General features: G+C 40.8%; 1 protein-coding gene across 14 annotated transcripts in view; it reads left to right on the top strand.

The window, feature by feature from the left end:
- The window catches only part of msi2b (musashi RNA-binding protein 2b), a 234831-nt gene that overhangs the window by 163480 nt on the left and 48275 nt on the right, over nt 1-23076 (top strand). For all 14 annotated transcript variants that reach the window (XM_075486264.1, XM_075486258.1, XM_075486262.1 and 11 more), the window contains exons 8-9: nt 13107-13189; nt 22667-22781. In XM_075486264.1, coding sequence (XP_075342379.1) covers nt 13107-13189; nt 22667-22781 — 198 coding nt within the window. The remainder of the gene's footprint in view (nt 1-13106; nt 13190-22666; nt 22782-23076) is intronic.

Below are 23076 nucleotides of genomic sequence, written 5' to 3'. Positions count from 1 at the left end.
CGCTCCCAGCTTCTCTTGTGAACACTTCCTGCGCTCTAGCCTTGTTGCACAGGATTAAATCCACTCATTTAGAGCTTGCATTGCTTTCACAGATGTTAGCTTTGAGATTGAAATGAGCCCCTCTTCTGTAAAGAGGCAGAGTTAAAAGGAAAATTGTGAGTGGGGGAGAGAGGAACTAAACAGAGAGGCAAAGTCTCAAAGAGTATGATTTGCAGTATCGTGCATGTGGTTTAAAGTGTATTGATGTTGAAATACTTCTGTATCATTGACCACACCTATGGTGACAAACATCCTATAGTTTTTAGGTTTGGCTTTCTGGTTGTGACTTCTCATTTGACTTGTTTTTGTACAAGATGCTATCATAAGTGTGCGTGTTCTCAACTCAAACAAGCATAGGGGGGAAAGATGTGTTGCCTGGTCGCCTGAATAAGCTTCCTGGTACTTTACTGACTCTAATAGGTATCTATGCATTCATACACTATTATAATTCCTTCAGTTATCACACTTGAAAACAGGTGTGGCACGACTACAGAACTATAGCTCTATACACTGTTTTCTGCTAATGATGAAGGTTTTGACAGGTTGGCACATCAAGGCAGCATAGGCAGGTTCCAACATTAGAATATCTGCTTCTACAGGAAAATGTAGCCACCAAAATGCAGTTCTACACTATCTAGGTCACATAATGTTAATATTTTCCCAACTTTTTGTATTGATTGACAACGGAACAATAGATCAGCGGTCATTACAAATCTGCACAGATATTTCGTGCTCTGAAATACCCATCAGGTCACGTCCACACACACAGCTTCAGGCTACAGTTGTTGTTATGTATTATGCAGCAAAACGTTTCACAAACATATCTTAATCAATACATGATGTTGTGAAATGTTGTATATTCCCAGTGAGCGTCTGAGGTCACTGGAAATATTCCAAGCAATAACAGAAATATATGCTATGCAGAAGTTTCTTTTTGCTCCTTAATCATTTAGATGCTGCGCCGTCTCTGAATTTGTAATGAGCAGTAAGAGGGTTCCAGGTTTGAATCCCAGCTGGGGCCTTTCTGTGTGGAGCATGTTCTCCCCGTGTATGTGTGGGTTCTCTCCCGGTAAAAACGTGCATGTTGGCTTAATTGTTGCCTCTGAATTGTCCTTAGGAGTGAGTGACTGTGGATGCTTGTCTGTCTCTTTCGTCTCTATGTGGCCCTGTGATGGACTGATGACCTGTCCAGCCCCCCCAATACTGTATAGTTGTTTGATTATCAACCTATTTTCCATAGCATTTGCACTTTCATTGTAAGTAAGACAATTTGCATGTATCGTTAAATCTTAATAAATATAGTTATTTACCGTAATTAAATGTTTTTTTGCTGCACTTGAATTTATATGAATCGTACATTTTTAAAAAGTAATATGGCGTCCCAAAGCAGGATTATAAGTTTTAATCCGTCTCTTCATCACTCCCCATATTATTTATTCATTTGACTTATCAAACAACTTTCTTCGAGCGCAACTGTTAGATTACAGATTTACAGACATTGCTCCCGCACACCTCCATCTCTTTAATGTTTACTAAAACCGTGAGCTCAAAAAATATGCAGATGGCACATTTATATCACGCCCTGTCATGACCTCTGATTAAGAAGCAGCTATGATTTTTGCTGACATAACAGTTATCCTCTCATTGTTAAGTCACGTTTTCACCTGTGTACATGTGGATGTGTTCAATATTACCTAAATAAATAACTTGCATCAGCTTACTTCCTGTGTGAGGTGCTAAAATACTGCATTTAAATGATGTAGCACACGGGATGTACATTAATCCAGAACACAACACTGATTAAATCCAGCTGGTACACAGCCGCTAAGCGTGTGCTGTGCTGCATGCAGCAGCAAAGCCAAATCAAGAAGCTTAAGGTTGGCGGTTCTAACTCGAACCTCACCTGGACACTGAACGGGCCAGTCTGACTGCAGGTGAAGCATCTCCATAGCATCTCAGAGCTTTTAGACTCAGTTGATTTGTTACAACTTCTAACACTCAACCTTTTTGCAACCGTTCAAATTTGAGAGCATGACCTCTCCCGACCATTCTTCATGTGTCTCTTTGGAAGAGTTAACGGACTAACACAAATCAGTGAGATGAATAACTTGGACAAATGCATAAATAAGGCCGCGGTTATGGCCCTCTGTGGACCCTTCTCATCTGTGCTAATCACTGCCCAAAGGCACTGATGAAAAGATATTCTGAAGTTATGAAGATGCTGCGCTGTGTTCAGTTCATCGTTTGATTACATACCCAATTATTGTGCAAGTAAGCAATTAAAGAAAGCCTGGATGTTGTGAACAGACTCTGTCTGCAGTTTAATATACTTCTATACTCTAAGCACGCCATAGCTCAAATGTTTTGCCAGTGAGTGTGCGAGAGAGAGGTTTTTGATGAAAGAGGGGTGGTCATGAAGCCGCAAAGCCTGTCTTGATTACAAGGGTCAATAGTATCAGAGTGACGTCACCACGAATTGCTTGATGATTTCGTGTTGTCACGACGTGCCGCTCGTGTGTTTGTGAGCACACGTGGAGAGAGAAAGGCAGGTGAAGCTTATTTTTTCCTTTCATTGCAACAACATCTGTAAAGTAAACACAAGTGTCAGTTCCGCCTTTAAGCCTTTGGCTCACTCGGTTAAAGCAAGCTCTTAAAAATGGTAATGTGCCTCTGCAAAGTGGCATCATCAGTGTTCTTCATTTCAGATGAACTGCTTCTGTGTCACGCCTTAAAATATACCGCATGCTTAAATATTAATAACAATCTGGCCGCACAGTCCTCGAGAGGCATAATTCACTTGCATCAGTTTTACTTTGCAACCTCCTTGCACACAGTTCAATGCTTAAAAACCTTTGTTTTTCGCAGACTATTATTTTGATTATGTGATTGAAGGTTTTAGTCCCTGGGTGAATCCCCCAGTAGCTGTAAAAGGAGGTGTCGGCATGCACAAACCTCCTCCAAGGTTTCCTCCTCACACCCAAAAACTATTTCCAAATTGCAAATTTCTTTTCCATCCTCACTGCATTCACTTGCTTCATATTATTCCCCTTTCTGATTTTCCACTTTCACGGAGAATGAGAAATGTTAATTAGGTGTAATGAAACTGATATCTATATCAATAGGTCAGAAAACACAAAAGGTGCATATCTGTTTCATTCATTTCAAGTCCCACGTTGCTTCACACCTCAAAAGAAATTCATCACATCGCCTCAGAGACTTTTGGAAAGGCTTCCCCCGCCTTCGGTTGTTACTGTATGGGATAGAAATTGAGACATCTATTAAGCTCGACCTATTGCTTGGCACAAAAGAGCCTGACATTCTTGAATGAAGAATCCTCTTGTGGTTCAAACCTTTGTATCTCATTACACCCATACTCATTTGTGCAAAAGAAATTCTATCAGTCTGAGCAATTATGTTCAGCTTGGTTTTGCACTATTTTTCCACTCCTAATCTAACCACTTGTATTTCAGACTTAGTTTTACCCGTAGCAATACTTACCTATCCTGTATTTCTCTGTGGCCGCTTCATGTCGTGCTACTTAGAATTGTGTGTGTTTAGAATATGAGCTGTGCCGCTGACTTAGCCCACACAAGTGCATTATATCTTTAGACAAGAGCGATATGAGGAGATGGAGGGATAATGCTGCCTAAAGCAGAGAAGCTCAGTCAATTTTTCACTAGTCATGCCTCTTTTCCTCTCTGTTTCTCTTTCTTCATGTCTCTCCATGTGGGGATGTGCTCATTTCTGCTACTGTATGGATATTAGCCAACTGAATTGGATTAGTCCAGAGGAGGGAACATTCATTTTTGCATCACCTCATCATGGGTAAAGGTTACTTCATTGATTGGGTTAGGTCCGTGGTGGTAACTTGTTTTCCTACGCCACTGTCAAACCACATTTTAGTGTGGCCAAACTAAGAAATTAAACAATAATGACAGGAGGCGATTTGGAATTTCTGACCATGTGGCTGCACCGGTGTGCACTTTAGGCTAGATGTCTTCAAGGGTCCACCTGGCTCTTGTGACTGGGATGTGACCCATGATCTGAGCTGGCCTGGTCTGTGTAAATAATCATTCTGCTTCTGTAATTACATTTATTGCTTTTTTTCCCAACTGCAGCTGCCTGCTAATTGGTGGCACATCATAGCCGCTGCTGCTTTTGGTGTTCTTGCTGTACTTGGGTTGGCTTGGACCAGCTGCATTTTCAATCTCGCTTAATTATCCTCTGTTTTGTTTCTGAATGGGTCCGACTGTCTCTGAGATGTTTCATTAATATTACCGTGTGACGCTTCGGTGCCGTCAGATGGATACACTGACTGCAGCTGATGAGCCCCTTTAATCCAAGCACATAGCGTTAAAAGAATGTTTGTCATGAGACATTGTTAAGAGAGAGAAGAAGAAGCTGCAAAGAGAAAGATGCAGACAGCAGGGTTTTTAGTTTTTTCACTTTCCTAAATGGACTTTTTTGGAGCAGCCCCAAGTATTGCATGACCTAATTGAGAGAGCAAAAATAGTTACTGTATTTGTCAGGCTCTGCATTAGCATGTGTTTCTACAGTCTAACCTACCTGTCAGAATCTTAATCTTCTACTATTATTTGACGTTTTTGGGCTACGAGGAACACGCAAACACATTTTTCGAGCATTGAAATAATAGATTTTAAAAAACGAAAACAGCACAAAGGGCTGCTTTCACAGCAAAGTCATCACTGCCAAGTGCTAGTGCATGTGCGTACCAACAATGAAGGTGCATTCAGAGTGCATTATGACCATATGAAGGCGGTGCATGCGTGAAACGGTTTGTGATATGCAAATTTGATGTAATTGTGATGATTCATTTACCTCTCAGCCAGCAATGGAACTCATAATTTTAAACCGTGCCAGTAATGGTGTTCCAGGACAAAAATGATTCAAAGGGGCCAGAAATGTCTTATTGGCAGAAAATGTTGTTCTCCGTGGTGTAAAAGTTGGCGGAATTTTAACCACACAGTATAGCCACTTTAAATAGTCACATTTATCTGTCGCTTTATATTGTCTTTATCTTTATTACTGATTGCTTGAAATCATAATTATAATCTATGAGACAAACTGTTCCTTGACTTTGGTTTTTGTTTGATACTTATCTACCTGTTGCTTCTCCTCCCATGTTGATAATAACCCCCAAAAAGTCACATGAATAAATGGATAAAAGCCTAAGATTCGCAAAAGTTTGCTCTACGGAAACCTTTGAACTTTCTAATCTTCTTTAACATCTGCACAAATAAACAGAGGGTCTTTGTTAGCTTTGTCCTGCATGATAGTTGTCTTTCATCGCAGGACACAGATAAACACTTAATCATAAGTTTAGCTCCGTGGCAGTTCACTCCATTATAATCAGTGAATACGCTGTTTAGACATGCTTCTTTTCATACACCTCTAATATAATTCTTATATTCTGCGGGTTTAAAAGAATCATAATTATATTTTTCATATGTACTAATTATTTTTATTGTAGGTTTATTTGACATTTCTTTTCTTTGCTCTTTTAAGCTCAGCTATGACATGCTGCTTTTAGCCTGTTGCTCATGAGTAAAGGGTAGTTAGTCACCTTCTCCAGAGATAATTGCTTCCATTGAGTTGTTGCTCGAACAGCCTTGTGACCATATAGGAGGAGAGAAATGCACACTTATGGGGATATTGTTTGACACTAATGAGGGTTTTTCTTGAGTTAGAGAGCATTTTAACTTACACTGAAAAGGTGGAGAGAGCTCTATTCATTTCAAAAGTTCAGTGTGTGTTGCTTTTTAAATGTCTATTACCACTGACCATACAACATGCAGGCATTGATTGACAGTCAAGACTTGCACTGACTAATATCTGTGACATTTATAATGATGGATCTTAAGCACGTTTGCATGACTCTATAAAAAACATGTATATCAGGTTAGTCTGACCAAAACCAGACTTTTAAAATGTTCTTTAAGACGACTGAAATTATACAAACTGAGCTTCTCAAACTGACGCATCTAAAAAGAAAAGGATCAAATCACTCTGCATGAATATGCTCAAGTAGACCGGAAGTTCCATCTTTTGCATCTTTTTTTACTAGAAAGTGTACCATAGTGACAACAAGTTGTGGCAGCTACAGATTTAATACCTTCCGGAACAAAGAAGAAAAAACCTCACTGCAACATTGGACTTTTTCTTAGACATATAAAGTTTTTTTCATTTGATTTAATTCCATTTCAGCCATGTTGCTGAAGCCTAGTTCCCAATAAAGCTGCTGACATTCACATATTTTTCTGTTTCTTTTGTCAAGCTGCTAAACATGTTAGAACATGTGATTAAAAATTAGCCCATTAGGCTCAGTGTCAGCGTTTCTAGAGTATAATCCGGATTTAATAACTGCATCTTCACCTGCTACCTTTCCAGTCACTCAAAGACGACATCTGTATGTACAATGATCTCCCACAGAGAGAGTTGGAAATGGTTTTCTCACACAGTGTGGCAGCGTTGGACATACTTATGTCAACAACTTGATTTTGTTCCCTTTCGTGTATACCGGGACAAGGACGGTGTTCCAATTGAATGGCCAGGTCAACTCAACGTTGCATGTAACCGTGCCTACTGTTTTACAAGTCTTGTTGATGGTTTGAAAACACTTGCTCGATGAAAACGCAACTAAAATCAAGGATGTGGTATGAGTCCAGGTTACAGATTTCACATGCAGTTCTAGTGTTGCAAATGTTTGCGTCCATGTTTGAGTGGAGACGGGGCTTCTCTTTAAGTAGGACAGCAGAAATTGATGGCCAACACTGAAAGCTGACCTACATAAAGGCACTGACAAACTAGTTCCCTCAGCATGCATCCTGAGCCCAGTTACTCTGCAAAAAATGCAGAGGAAGCAGGCACATTGTTGCTGTAGCTCTTAATAAAAGCACACAGTCCCGGTCTGTGGTTTGCAGATACAAGCATTGCTACGAGATGTTAAGGGTCATATTTTGTCATAAGAATCCCTTATTTTTAGTAGTAAAAGCTGAATAAAAAATATTATTGATCAGACCAGAATATGTATAAAAAAAAGATTTCCAGACAAGTGATGGTACAACAACACCAGAGCATGATGATCATAAATCTTAAAGGCCAATGTGTGGAGCAGCCACGCCACATTAAAATCTAATTACATCAATTCAGTCACTCTGCTTCTGTCTAATTGTTCTCTGGCCTGATGCTTAATTTCATTATGTTCTTAAAGGCTCCGTTTTGGCATTTTTTAGTATTTTTAGAATTGAGATGTCCTTTTAAATGTTGTCTAAAATATTACGTCTCGGCACCTAAAAGCCTGCGAGCTGTCGCTAACGATCTAAAACGCCATGTGTGATAACGGTGACCCTATTTTAAGGCAGCTCTTCTGCCACCTGACGCTTGCTCATTCAGCCACCTACGCTCGCTGCACAGTAATCATCACCTTTATGTTTTGCTCAAATTGAAGGTTGACATACTGCACACTGTGCCAACAAAGTCCAAAGAGAGATTAATGTATGCAAAGCCCAAAGTGGGCTGTAGCATTCACATACCTCACACTATACTGAAGATTCTTTTTTTACCGTTATTATAATGAAAGCATTGTGGTTCACATTAGAAACATTAGAGACGTCACAGGTAGATAACAGTGTAAAGACACAGCTAGTCAACACTTGACTGATACATAGGCTATTAGATAAATCTGATACTTATTACCATGAAAATACGAAGCACAGGTGAAGTAGAAATATACTCAGCCAATGTTTCGTTGTACTTGTCTTGAGAATTATGTCATTCATGGTCTTTGTTTTCCTCTCAAAGACATCTTTTCAACAAATTATGCAAATATAATTCGGTATATGTAAAAGCAGCAGGAGAAATACAATAATGTATTCGTTTTGTGATCTCACACTTAAACTGGCCTCATCCTATCACTTATCTTCTGAGTGTTGTTTAGACTGAAGCGGTGCTCATGGCTCAGTTTACTGTCCACTTCTGGGATTAATTTCACATCGGCCGTCTTCACATTCCCCCACAGACTCCCGTGCATGAAAGCAGTCACATTTATTTGTGTTTGATTTTAATCGGCTGGTGTCTTGACTTTGATGATGGAGTCCAGTGGGTGTACCTTTTGGGAGCTGTTCTGTCTCTATGTATCTGTCTTTCTATCTCCCATGTGTTGCTTTCTTTATTAACCAATAACCAAAATCCATATTAATCAGCCAGCCTTGTTATCAGAAGGGGAAGGTGCTGTTGTGTACATCTGATTACTTAAATTTGAAAATGTTTGAGCTCATATGGACAAACATGCTGTTATAGCATGATGTTTTCCAACTTTTCATCGCTATGAACTGTATGAAAACATCTTATACAGATTATTTTTTGATAATATCAACATTTGTTTTGTTTGTATTTAGGAGAAAAAAATGTAGTTTTATATGCCCCGTGCTTTTGGAGAGTTCATTGCGTTAACTGTATTAAACAGGGGATTAATGCCTGGGGCTCTGGATCTCTACTAATAGCAGGAGGAAATACTGATCAAAGGACTCTAACTGTGCCGTGGGTGTTCGGACTGCCTCTGTCTGCTTCTCTGCATTACAAGAAGATAGGCTTTGGGAGACAGCGCTCCCAGGCAGACAGACAGTGCAGCAGCTTTCTATAGACTTTGTTCTGATGGGACAGGTGAAATCGTGCATAATAAGTGCGACCATAATTCATTTGGGAAGTATAAGTGGAGCAGTTTTAAGCCAAGGTGGGTTGCACCATGGCCACTTACAGCCAAGCATGCATGTATCCGTGTGTGTGTGTGTGTGTGTGTGTGTGTGCTCACGTGCTTGTTATGTTTGGGCCTTTTTGTGTTTGTCTGTGCAGATCATGTCTGGGAGGCTCCAGTCCATGTGTATTGTGTCCCCGGAGACACAGATGACACTTCTTAACGTCGCTGCAGTTACTTACACTATGTTGACACAACCGATAGTCAGAGCTGCTCAGCAGCAGCCTGCTCTCATTACATACAGTTCTTATCATCAGCACCCACTGTCAGAGCTTCAGATTTACATGTTTATAGGTCCTGTCACCTGTAATAAATCACTAAGTTAAGAGTCTAAAGGTAGCTTTGGAGATGCTGTATACATTTATGTGTTTATCTTACTAATGTTTTTCTATTGGATTAATAAAAATGGGTACACATTTAATTAAATAATACCCTATGTAAATAATAAAACCTTATTTTTAACTTATTTCTCTTCCATTATTAGTATTATTATTATTATTATCTGTTGCAATTTCACAAACCTTATTTATGCTTAACTATAGCTGTAATATTATCTATATTTCCAGGGTAATTTTTCTGATTTCCTGCGTTGAAAACCTTTGACACAGAAATAACAGTCGTGTATCTGGTGAGTCCAGTGTTCGCATTTCTGTTCCAGAAATATATGCAAGTTAACGAATATTTAGATTTAATCCAGTTTGAACTTCTAAATACAGCAAAATCCTTGTAATAGGAAGAATACTTGACCTCGTGTAGCAACATTTCAGGGTGTTTGTCAGTTTGTTAGTTAGACATTTTGCCTTTTTCTAGCACGGTCTGGTATGTGATGGCTTTGCTGTTGTTTGTTATTAATTACTGAGTGGTTTAGGGTTCTGAAGATACTAATCATAAACCACGTACCCCTAGAGTCCAAACCATGCTGATCTGTCTGCAAGAAAAAACACTACCCACCTGAACCAAGACACTTTGTATCTCTTTCTGTTGATTTGTTCATGGTGAGCATTGACCCAGAAAGGTGTGTAATAAATACCAGGTGTACACCTTGAATATCAGTGATGATTCATATGTGCTTTGCATTCTCTCTCATGTACTTACGGCATTATATTTAGATGCAGTCATCAGGGAGTAGGGGGATGCCTGCTATACATAGGAGCTGTAAATTTATGTCCTGCCCTTATCTCCACCTCCACACCTTCACGCTCTCAAAACAATAAGTCCCAAATGGTTGTAACTGTGCAACTTACTGTGGCTCCCACATTTTATAAAAGAAGATAGAGTCAATAAACATGTGACAACATACAGTGTTTTAGTTATTTAAGATGTCATATCAGACATTAAAGGGAACATTTCAGAGAGGCACTTAAGTTTTTCTGGACTCTGAGTTTAAAAATTTAAAGCTGTGACGCCACCTCTCATGTCAAAGTCAGCATCTCTGCATCAATTTGCAACTTCTCCCGTGATCCGCTTGTGCCAGAATCCGCCTTTTCGTGACGATAAGGACTGAAGGTGGGTGGAAATCATTAAATCAACAAAAGCAGAGCAATCTGCACTGAGTGTGAAATAAAGAGCGAATCTGATGAAGCTAGTAAAAGGCCGTGAAAGTAGGCTCCCTGCCGATCCTGTGGCGTGATGAGATGAGGCCAAGCCCGGTTCTGGCTAATAAGTGTGAGCTAGTATAGCCGAGAGGCTTTAGCCAGTAGCTTTATAACACCTATTATCAGCCTTTCTAAATGACATCCATGTGTTTCCATTTGCAGGGTATTGTTTAAGCTGTGGGAAGGCCCTTCATTGTGAGCATGTTGACACCTCTCTCCTTGTGTCTGTCAGAATTGACAGTCTTTTTATATTTCTATGATGGTCAGCTTCCTGCTATGTGTGGATTGCTGGAGGAGAAGGGCAGGGGTACCTGTGGACAGGATCGCTGTGCTGACACCCGGCAGCAGGAGGCTTGGAGAGAAAGAAATGTTTGTTGGTGCAATTTTGCTGACTGTAATCGCCTGTAAGGTCTCTAAAAGTGGGATAGTAGCTCAAAGAGCTGCACTGCAAAGGCGGGGACCAAGGTTCAGACAGCTCCCAGGGGACTGATGGAGGGGGTATGTCCTGAGCGAGGAAAGGAGAAAAATATGAATGTTTGTTGTCTGCCACTTTTTGCATATGTGTCCTGGATACACCAGTAGCTGTGACAACGGCAGAGTGTCTTTCTGTTCATTTAAACGGCTTCAGTCATGGGTGGAAGAGCCCTGCTGGTGGTATCTGTGGTGGTATGGTTTGGCCATGACCCCGGCGCATATAATGTTGCAGTGGAAAATGTCCTGTCACTTGATGGAGGAGCTGCCTGCAGGAGCAGGAAGGAGTGTGGCGACAGAGGCCATGTGTGTTAACCTCTTTCCTTGTCACTTTTCTGTCTTTCCCCTCCATACCTTACCCCCCCCCCATCCACTTTCTTTTTTTTCCCCCTTCTTTCCTCTCCATCCACATTCCCTGAGACTCCACTCCCTCTACCTGCACTGCTCCATGACAAATTACTCCTGGCGGTTGATTTGTTGGTTGTCAAAAGTGCTCCTTGCGCTGAAGATGTGGGGTGAGCAGCAGAAGAGGGTGCCCCCCCTCGTCCTTTCTTTCTCCGCTTGTCGTCATCACCTGTCCCTGCCCCCCTCCCAGCCTCTCATATGTGCAGTGTGCTTTCACCTCATCTTGGTGTTGAGATGTCTGGCTGGAAATTGACATTCTGTCTCATAAGATCTCATTACATGAGATGTTCATGTTAAAACAGCTCACACATTAGGTTTCAGACACTTCTTCTGACAAGACTGTTTCTAGCTGGAGCCAGAAGAGGGGCTTGAGGAGAATCTTTTGTTATTTATACGGGACGAATTGAAGGAGGAGCAGAGGAGGAAAAATGCAAGTGAGAGATAAAGACTTTGTGACAGAACTATAAATGTCAGTGTTTGTGATCGGCTTCCTACTGCGGTAAGCAGCACAAACAGCCCCTGACAAAGAAGTCTGTATTTCCCTTAATGATCTGATGAATTAATAGAATAAGCTGCTTAGGAGGCTAATCCATATATAATTTTGCTGTTCCTGGAAAGATGCAAATATAAGGATGCGTAAAGCTGCTAAATATTTCCCAAACACCATGTGAGAGTGTGTCATGTGACCGTGATATCTGTATTGTGTGACCAATATGTTTTTTATAAACTCACCGTGCAGGAATTGTTATGTTGTGTTAAATATTGGGCAAATAAACGTTGTTAATCACATTGATTCAAAAAAATCCTTTAAACCCAACAGTACCTTGACGCAGTTCTGCTCATCGATTTGCGGCTTTGGCAGAAATGCCTTAATACAGCCGGACGTATTGAAGGGATAAACCACCGTAGTATCGTAAATACAGCCAAATCTCTCAAGGGTGACAAATGCCTTTCGTGTGTTTACCCTATAGTATGTGTTTGTTGGTGGATATGTGCCCATGTGCATGAGGCTAAGGTCTGAAAGAATAGCAACAGATTGGTGGTGTGTGTGTGTGTCTCTCTGGTGCTGCAGTTGACAGCCACTTATGCTCAACCAGACATGATTCTCCTCTGTTTGCTGTTTAAAATAGCAACTTGTCCCTTCAGGCCCACTTGATACTCTATTCACTAACAGTTTCTCTTTTGCACAAGTAATAGAATATGTTTTCCTTTCAACCCCAGCCACACAGAAACTCGATTGCTTTGTGTATCGCCATCAAAACACGGAGGAGAGCATTGCAATCCACTTGTGTTCAAAAGTCTAAAACCATATTGTCTCTCGGTCTTTGTGTTTAAAAGAGGGGTTAAGCTTTTATCCTATAAATATGGCATGAAAATCCCTCTGCCGATGACACATTCATTCTATGGCTTGTATTAACATCAAAATGGGGGCTTGTTATACAGTGAGATTTCAATAAAAAGAACACAAAATGCATTTAATGAAATTCAGATGCTGGGCCGAAGCTCCCTGGATCTCATTAAATGAGCTTTGTGCTGTTTTTCCATCTTCTCTTTGTAGACGAGGTCCTTGAGTGCCCTTAATAATGTGGCAGATTTCATCATATTTCTGATTTAAAGAGGACAATGTCTGTCTTGTTCACTTGTTCTTGTCCATACCAAAGCCAATTTCCACAGATCTACTTGCATATTTTCTGGGTCTGGCCAGTGATGATATTCCATCTTGTGGTGTATTTCCTTTTAGTTACTAAAGTTTTGTTAGAGTTCTTCACTAACTCGTTCCCTTCTGTTTTTTCTCCCCCTCCCCTCTGTTTCTCTCTGCATAGGATTTGGTTTCATAACTTTTGAGAGTGAAGACATCGTAGAGAAAGTCTGTGAAATTCATTTTCATGAAATCAATAACAAAATGGTAAGTCCAGACACCTTTTTTTTTTTTTTATTTCAATTCCAGGTGGACATTGAAGGATTAATATTTGATTTCTTCTTTTCCCTGCTATTAATAGCAGAGCATGTGTGTGTGTGTTTATGTTCATTTGCACAAGCTAACATTCTCACATACTCACACTCTGTGGGTCTGTGGGTTTCAGGGATGGGAAAGCGGTGGTGTGTACTGCCCACAAACCGTGAAATTGTGTGGCTGAGTTCTGCCTGTCAGGCTGAGGGACAGGAGAGTGGAACCTGTCCCTCTTCTCTCTGAGTCTCCTACCACACACACACACACACACACACACACACACACAGGTGGTTGTGTCCATGGGTGCAACAGGGCAGTGGCAGAGTTCATTAGTCAGGGATTAACACCTCCAACAGAGTGCCAGTGCTGCTAGTTTTATTTACACCAGTAATATAGTCTTTTCAGAGCCCTACACAGTTCAGTAGCAGGTTTCCAAGTCATCGTGCGACATATGATAATTGACAGGGTCCACCATCAGTGTAGCGAGTGTGACGTTAGCCCCCCCAACTTCACCCAGTTCCACCCTGCAGGCCTCTTGAGAAGTCCTGCATCATTTGAACAGCTTTGTGGGCTATGATTGACTGGAGGGAATACTTGTCTTACCGCCGTTCAGTGGGGGTCCTTCTCTCATGTGCCTTCACTCTCCCTCACAAGCCTTTCCTGAGACCAACTGACTGACTGACAGGACCACTGTAGTAGAACCATGTCCGCCAGGGACTGGTCCAGGTCACGTTTTACCCCAGTATGCATCTCTCAGTGCATTCAATGCTTAAGGCTAAAACAAAGAAAGCCAGACTGTGACAGAAATAAATGCACATGCATGAAAGATATCCTGTCAGATGCTTTGACGTGTCGTCGTAGCACTGTGGGATCAAACAAATGTCACATGTGAATAAAAAGGCACATTTGTATGGTATCAAATCCAATTTCAAACCTCTATAAAACACCTTTGCATCAAAGATGCATCAGTTTAATAATGACTGAATCATAAACAGAAGTTCTACGTTCGAGGCTGAAGTTGCCTCAACGAAAAGTTAAGTCATGTAATCTTTAATTCATAAAACAGCTTATCTTACACTGCAAAACATTGTTTCCAAACAGTTGGGATGCTGTGTAAGAGGAGAATAAAAACGCACGATGAATATCAAATCAGTTAGTACAATGATTAGATGCATCTGACTATATTGTGTTATTTAAAGACGGCAACAAATTGCAAAAAAAAAAAAGTAGGGCACCAAAAGATTGGAAAAAGTGTGTAATGCTAAAAAGTAATGCAGTCGAAACATCTGTGGCAACAAGGCAGTTACATGAGTGGAAAAGTTCAAGTTTACCTCTGCAAAGGGTTAGATTATCCTTTCACACGTGAAATTTTTACAATATGGGACTGGCTTGATGCACACATGATTTGATATTTGAAGATATATACATTTTGTGGTTGTATAAAAACATTATTTTTAATTTTAAACACAGATTTTCATTCTTTCTTTCATTCCAAACCTGCTTTTAGAATTCAAGTAACGGTAAAGCACAACTCACCATTAATTGTTGCTCGTATTTTGGCATAACTCACAGGCTTGGTGGAAGATGCTGAACAGTTGAAGTACTCAAAACACAGATGAACCTCTTGGTTTGTATCGATAAGACTGCTGTGCGTTGTTAACAAAACCAAATTATAGTTTATTAGAAACATAAAGTCTCCACCGTCATGTTTTAGAGGCATACATGGTCAGTGGTGAGGTGTGTGCAGTCAGTCCACTGTTGCGTGTCCAGCTGCTCAAAACATCTGCTCAAGCGGATTTAAACTCGCAAATGCTGTTACTGTCGTGCCAACTTTGATAGCCCTGGGAATTTTTTGCATTTTTATTCCATTTGTATCTGCACATCATATTCCAGTCACATTGACGTTCCTTTTCTGTACTGTTGGGAGCATGTCTAACATTACTATTTCTAGGCTATTGGTTACAAGAGTACATTATTATTTAGTCCTTGTTAAGTTGGCCTTTTTAGATTTAGGACTTTGAAGGAGCTTTGTAGGAGCTTTAAACTTGTACTTAATTTTCCTTTGAGTTGGAGTTGTGAAGATTCATGGTATGTGTTCTCACCCTCTCTCTGTAAAAGGAGCAGCTGTTAGAAGTCTTTGAATTTGACTACATGAAACTGACTTGTCTTACTTCACATCTGCCACATGACTGCTAAAGTACTGCTCTTAGCCTACATGTAGTTACTCTTCAAAAACATCACTTAAGAAAACCTCGTTAGCCGACTTGGAGTCCCGGAAACTTTGGAGAAAATGTGAAAATTATTGAGCAGGCACGGTATGAAAGGACAGCTAAAAAGGCCAGCTTTATGGTGCTTTTGTCACCTTTGTAAGGGTCCCTCTTGACAACACCTAGAGTGTGTTAAATGTTTTTGGACACAGGAAATGAATATGACCCTCAGATCTTCTGCAAAGTGTAAACAACTGGGAATGTTAGCAAGGGGAATAGAATTTCTATGTTGAAAGCATTTTTTTCTAACACACAGAAGTGTTTTAACTTAGTTACACGTTGGAGAGCACTGGTTATTCTGTTTCTGAAGCACCCGCACACAAAGTAAAAAATGTCTCCTGTCTTCTTCTTTATGAAGTACTATACAGAAATAGACCTCATCCATCCTCCCTACGAGTGTTATCTGAGATGGTTCGTGAATAATTGATGCGGACAGAAATTCCACCCCACTTGGGAGGGTTGTGGATGTACAGGAACCCCCACCTTCTCCTTGCCCTTTCTCTCAAGAGCTCTGGCAGTGTAGTGGGTCAGTGCCCACTCAGATGTGAGTGACTGAACCAGTAAGTGACTTGGTCAGTCACCCTGTGTTCATGTGCCACCAAGGCCTCACTCTCTGGAGCATGTCCTATCTGTCACTGAATTCTGTCTCATATATAATTAAAAATATGCGGCTATTTTACAAGAATCTCAAACCTTCCCCGCCAAATGACTTCTACATTTCCCAGCTTTGGCAAGTGCTGGATGGGATAAAAGTATTGATTATCCCCTCCAGGGCTCCACGTCATTGTTGAAACATCATTTAGCCACAGCAGCTGCTATCCTTGTATTAAAACCAGTAAATATTTTTGGAGTAAAAATCAATAGCAGAAAACGGCTTGACGGATTTCAGATACTTTTTTAACACTTCATCACACCTCCACGTATAGGAATGTCTATATCATACTGGTGACGGAGCTCCTTGTGACAGCTCAGGAGAGGCTGTGAAATCTGTTTTCAAGTCCCTTAAAAAAACGACTAATATAAGTCGTCATTTATTGATTTTTGAGTGGAATTAATGTAAATCTTACCTTTATAATAGGTACAGCAAATGTTCGTACCATGCATCATAACGTGCATTCCTGGAAAGGCTTTTTTAACCTAAAATATAATGATAAATACAATAATAGCACTCGTCAGTTTATTAAAAATGGTCAGAGAAATAAATAAATATTGCAATCCTAATTTCAGAAAAGCTTGGAAACTCAAATTTAAATAAAACAGAATGCAGAGATTTGCTAATCTCACAAACCAATATTTCTTTTCACAATATAACATACAAAACCTACTAAATGTTGAAAGTGAGACCTTTTACTTATCTAAGAACAACATTAGCTAATCTTGAATTTGACGGCTGCGACATGTTTTATCAGTGAAGCTAAATGAATGACAAGATTATGATAATTGAAGGCTAAAGCAGGCTACTGTGCAAAATTGTGTAGGCACTTAAGATGCTTTCGTTTCGTATTCATCATTCAATACCATATGGAGCGTATCTGATCAGTCCTGAATTCATTGTGCAGATTAACCCCAACCATACAGCCAGGGTCATAAAGAGCTCTCTGGAGTGACGAGAAGAGCAAGCAGTCCTGCAACAGATGGTTTGGCCCACACACAGCCTTTATCTCCATATCATGGAGCCAGTCTGGGATTACATGAAGAGACTGAAGCAGCTGGGACGGCCTAAATCCACAGAACTGTCACACGCTCTTAGAGATGTTTTGAATAGCCTACCTGCCAAGTTCCACTCCAAGATTCTCTGTCTGTGTGGACCTACAAGACTTTAAGGGCAAATGTTTAATAGCTTTATTCTGATCATTTCTGCTCAGTGTTCTTATTTCTGGTTTTTAGTTTCCTTGTGATTGTCTCATTACCTTTTTAAACTTAATCTGTCATATGAACAAAAATAAATCTTAATTTTGCAGCAGTAGCTGGATGTTAAACAACAGCTTAGATTATTAGAGCTCCGCTTTAAAGGCTTTCAGGTGTTGCAGTTGTCAGCTAAGATACTCAACACAAAGTTTATCTGACTTTAGTAAAAAGAGCACTAATGAACTTGCACAAGAACTCCCACATAGTATACCAAATATACCAGAAATTAGCAGCAGTTTCACTATATTGTCTGTACATCACAGTTATAAGTCAGAGACGCATCACAGAGTTTAAGCCTGACAGTTTTGGGATTTCAGGCTTGTCTGTTAACAGTTCAGGTCGTCAACCAGCCCTTCCCTCAGCTTCATCAGATTAGTATTTTAACACCAGATATACGTCTTTGCAGAAAGGTCAAACACTCCTTGATGTCACTCTGTAGCATGACTGTGTGGTCTGTTGTGCATCATGCCATTGTGCCATGCTGCTTCACTGCTGTAAAAGCTGTGGAAAATGTAAGGATCCACTTCTATTTAGGGTAAGCCTGATTGTTAAACTGGATAAAGTAGTCATGCACAAGGAAATTACACAAGAGAAATAGGTCAAACAGTGTTGTACAAGAGTCAGAGTCTGTTATGTGTATGAGCAGAGGGTTTACTGTGATCACTTAAACTAACCTGATTACTTTTGATCAGAGCAACAGCGACTGGGATCGCAAACTATTTAGTTGTGCTGACACTAAACATGAAGACTTCCTGCCATGAAGTCAAATGTGTGTTTGTGTGCGGGAGATGTTCGTGTTGACATTGTATAAATCAGCACTAAAAACAATTGGTTACAGCTATAGACTGGACTTGTCGTCCCTATTGTAAAGAAAACGTATTTAGAGAAAAAGTTAGGTCTTTGGGTTGTTGGAAGTGTCTTTGAAATAAAGTAGGAGTGTAGATTTTTAACAGTCTTTGAACATCAAGTGACTAATAAGGGAGTAGGACCACCCTTCAGAGTAGTTTCACTCCCTCATGGAGAGCTGCCTTGCAAGTCCTGGACTGTAAGTAATTGGATGTTTACCCTCCATTGAGGAAGGAAAGCTTTGAGGGATGAAGAAAGTGGAAATCCACTTCGCACTCGGCTCACCAGGATGTCCCATAAAAGCTCAGTGATGTTCAAATCTGCTGATTGAGGAAGTGATGGAGGCTATTTGATGTCAAGCTGATGATTATGGTCTCACTTTTGAATGAGTCTCTCAGTGTGTATTGAGACAGTATCATCTTGCAATATAAAAGAATGGCAAGAGAGCAGCGCAGGCACCACATGGTGCACATGGCCTTGAAATGACCTCGCATACTTTAGCTTTTTATATACTGTAACCACGCAGAGATATCATCAGGCATAATGACTCATGTGAGATTGTTGGCCATTGAAGGCATCGTCTTGCTTTTTTCTATTCATCATCATCATCATACATCTACCTTTACTCAGCTGTCTTGATTTTCATTCTGACCACGGTTATAACCGTGATATAAAACATAGGCTCGGCTTGGATTCAGTACAATGGTGACAAATTTTTTACACTGGAGGAAAATATCAAATTTGGCCACCTATCAAGGCTAAACTCTCTTCTAATGAGTCATTCTTAGGCTGTAGGACCATTATACCAAATTGTTTTTTAACTTTGCTTTTAGTTAAGCTTTTTTCTTGCCTGTAATCTCACACCACCAGGCCTGACGTTGGACAGGCAGAGCTGTGACAGTCCCTAACTATTCAGTCTGTGTGTTTTGACTGTTCAGCTGGGAGTGGGAGCTGGAGTAAATGAATCACACCGTTTCCTTTCTTCAGTCTGCCAGTCAACTGATGGAATCCATTCACTGGTGAAGCTAATAGCAGCTCTACACCTCCCCTTCTACACACACACACTCACACACCACACCCACAACACTCATCCCTGAAGGACAGTCACTGCCAGTGCATCCCGCCCACACCTCCCTGTTATACCTACAAGGTTAATATAGATGGGAGATATATTGAAAAGGTCATAACTGGCCAGCTTCTCTGCGCTGTCACAACGCTTGTACATTCAAAACATAAGCAGTTATTAATCTTATTCCACATCTGTTGGCTATTATTCCACTGATTGAATAACTCTTGTTTATGTTTGTGTGCTTTTCTTTGTGCATCATATTTCAATATAAAGATTTGCTGCTTGTTGGTAGTGAGTAGAATGACACAGATGCAAGAACAAAACAAACCAAAGTACATTTGCAATGACACTAAGATATTAGGCTTTGGTGATGATGCAATATGGACCCAAGGCCTGGCAATTTGTCTTAACACAGCTTCAAACAAATTTGCTAAACAGAAAATCTTCAGATACCAAGAACAGTGCAAAGACCTTTGGAGCAACAGAAGACTGCAACAAAAATCTGGTTTAGTAATGGTTTTCATATGAGCGTCGGTAATTACTTCAGACCCTTTTTATTGCTGAACCTTTCAACCACAGAACCAGAGCAACTGCTGGCCTCTATATGTCAACATCTGTCCCCTTATCCCACACACTGTTTTTGGGTCTATGCCTGGTGCTGGTTTGGATTATTTTATATCCTTGTTGAACAGTGCTACAAGTTGCTTGGACAAGATCCAAAGCCTGCTTTGTTGCATGATAGCACTGAAGTTAAACCAAAACAGTTGTTCTGTTTACGCATAATATCACAGACGGTACTTAACTCAATGAAAAGGTTTATTGAAGTTTTTAACTGCCTAAAGGCTCCACTCAGTACATATTGAAACCACTTGTATTGAGGAAACCTTGTCAGCACTGAATGGCAGGAATCCACTTCTTCAGTCACCTTGCTTTCATACTCTACGTGTGTGTTTGAGGCGATTGCATCTCCTGGGTGCTATTCCTGCACTAAACAGTGTAACTTTACTGACAACAAAGTCAAGGCAGGTTAATGGGATGTCCCTTTTCTCAACAGGGCACAATGGTTCTCAAACACCTCATTTCCTGATGTTTAAAGTGTGGATCACGATACAGTCCTTTTCACAACATGATATTGCACTGACTTCATAAATTCAAGAGTCCTTGACAAGTTAACTAAGCCATAATTCTGAAAAATGCTTCCAATTAAAAATGAGAACCTGTACTGTAAGTGCTCATAAGCTGCTCATGGGGTTAAACATTCAGTCTATAAAACTTTCCACTTGGCCAAATTTGAATCTATGCACCCACAATCGCTGAACCTTTTGTAGTTCTTCTCTGACAGATTCTGAATTGCCCTCTCTTTTCTTTATAATTTGACTTAACTGACTCTTGAAGGTGCCTCCCTCCCTCCTTCACACACTTCTGTGTCTGAAGCAGGTGAACACCCACACACTCGCCAGCACAGATCCTGGCTCCTGACTGGTTTTAAATCCATGACAAGGAGCCCTTACCCTGAATATCAAAGAATCGTATCTGAGAGCATGTAGGCATGACTCACACCCAGCCATGTCTTATTCCCAACAGGCTACCTGAGCGTCCAGCTTTGTAGAAGTGGCAGGGGTTAGTGGAGGACACTGATCAGACAGTGCAATGTCTGCAGTGTGGGTGGAACTCGACTGCATTTGCCAGTGACTATATAGCCATGTGAACATATGAAAATCCAAGCAGTGAGCTGAGATTTCTAACACACCCATTTGTCCCAGCCGACCCCTGCTTCCACTCAGGGGGTCATTCTCTGACTATAAGAGTTCCTGTGCTCACTTCAGCACAATGTCAAACCATAGCAGGCGAGCAAGGAGGGCAGAGTAGCTGTGACAGCTACAAAGTGGCTGAGGGAACTGTGTACTTTAGTTGGTCTCCTTCAAATAAAAGGGCTGCTAACAGCAACAAATCACAGCTTTGCAATGCAGCAACTTTCCCTGTGTGATGGAAACCTTTTTCATTAGGGTTCCCTTTTTACCTATCTTGCTTTCTGCTGGTTGTAGTATACACAGCTTGTTACGCTATTGATTCAGCACAGAAACCTCTCAAGGCATGAAGTTTTTCTCCAGCTTGGCAACGTGCAGTAGCATGTTGTGTCTGTCACTCTGCATGCTCCATGCATAAATATGTGAATAGTCATTTTAACGACTACTCCGTTAAGAGTTGCTTGCCTATTCGTATGGGTGCCAGGTTATACCTTGGGTGAAGTTTGCGCTGCATTTGCACAGTAGCCTGTCTCGCGTTGTGCAGCAGGCCAGGATGACATGTGAATCGCAGCAGCCGAGAAAGCCCTTCTTAAGTGGAGGCAGTAGGGAGATGCAGGCGAGAGCCAGGAGGCAAACAGACAAACAGATGGACAGGCTGATGCCAAGCAGGCAGTGGAGCAATAAGATTGTGCAGCATGGTGAATGGACTCAGCCTACCAAAGAACAACCAACAGACACAAGACCATGCCACCCTTGTCAGTCGCTCGTGCTTCTCTGTAATTCCGAGAGATAGAAATGTGGTTTAAAAAAAAGACTTGTCTTCCTCCTTTCCCTCATCTGCCCCTGTCACATCCCTCATTTGATATGTGTTATGTAGGTGGAGGGGATGTCAGTCTTGCAAGATTGGAAATGAACAAACCTGTATGTGTGAGAACTAGAGTGAGATAAATAAATGCAGGAAAGCGATGAGTGCATGTGGAATTGGACTGTGGGACACGGGGGACTTGAGTCCAGCAACAATACACAAAGAAAAAAATAGAACTTTATTTCCATTTGAATGACCCTCGTATTCAGCCTAAGATTTAAACTGCTTCGCGAAACCTGAATTAACGGAAATTAGTTGATTTGTCAAGACGCTATCACTGCTTCAGTGATTATGCTGTGTTTTTGTATCAAAATGACAAAAAAAAAAAAAAACTTTCACTCAGAGACGACACACTGCCAGAACAGAGCTTCTCCCATCCCGATGTCTGGAAAACTTTGGGAAGTATTTCATTTGTATTTCTCTGAGGCTCTGTGCACATGCTCACTGGAGAAATAACCTTTGTTTTAATGCAGGAGGAGCATCATTGTAGGTTTTCCTTCGAGACTTTCCTCTAAAATGCAAGGTGCAGATTGACTGATTGTTTCCTTTTTGTTCTCTATGGAAAACATCTAGCTGTGTGCGAATCAGGTAGAAAACCACCTTTAAGAGCTGACAACAGCCCTGTCAGATGTGTCTGGTTGTGTACCTACACTGTCTAATGGTTTGTCTTCTGTGTGCCTGTGTGTGTACATGTGCATATTGTGCGTGTTTGTTTGTCCGTCTACATAGGTAGAATGTAAGAAAGCCCAGCCCAAGGAGGTGATGTTCCCACCAGGTACGCGGGGGCGAGCCAGGGGTCTGCCCTACACCATGGATGCCTTCATGCTGGGGATGGGCATGTTGAGTGAGTGACACACCAAAAATAACCACACACATGCTCACCCCTACTGATCTATTTCAGAGCTATTTAAAGTACATCTTTTAAGTATTGTCTGTTATGCTTTTAGGTATTGCTGAAAGAGATCCATCAAGCCACCGTGAATAAACGTGTATTTTTAAAGGCAGACTTTTTTAACTGGGAATTTAAATTTGCATAAAGTGTCAGACACTCACACCATTCAGTCATCAAATTCTAACCGCGAACAAACAAGCTATGCGAACCCTCGTCTAGAAAGCCCCATTAGGTGGGCGCTGCCCCT

This window comes from Odontesthes bonariensis, chromosome 16, assembly GCF_027942865.1.
Source record: "Odontesthes bonariensis isolate fOdoBon6 chromosome 16, fOdoBon6.hap1, whole genome shotgun sequence".
Taxonomy (NCBI): Eukaryota; Metazoa; Chordata; class Actinopteri; order Atheriniformes; family Atherinopsidae; genus Odontesthes; species Odontesthes bonariensis.
The sequence above is the reverse complement of the archived record's forward strand: the minus strand, read 5'-3'. Positions and strand labels throughout refer to the sequence as shown.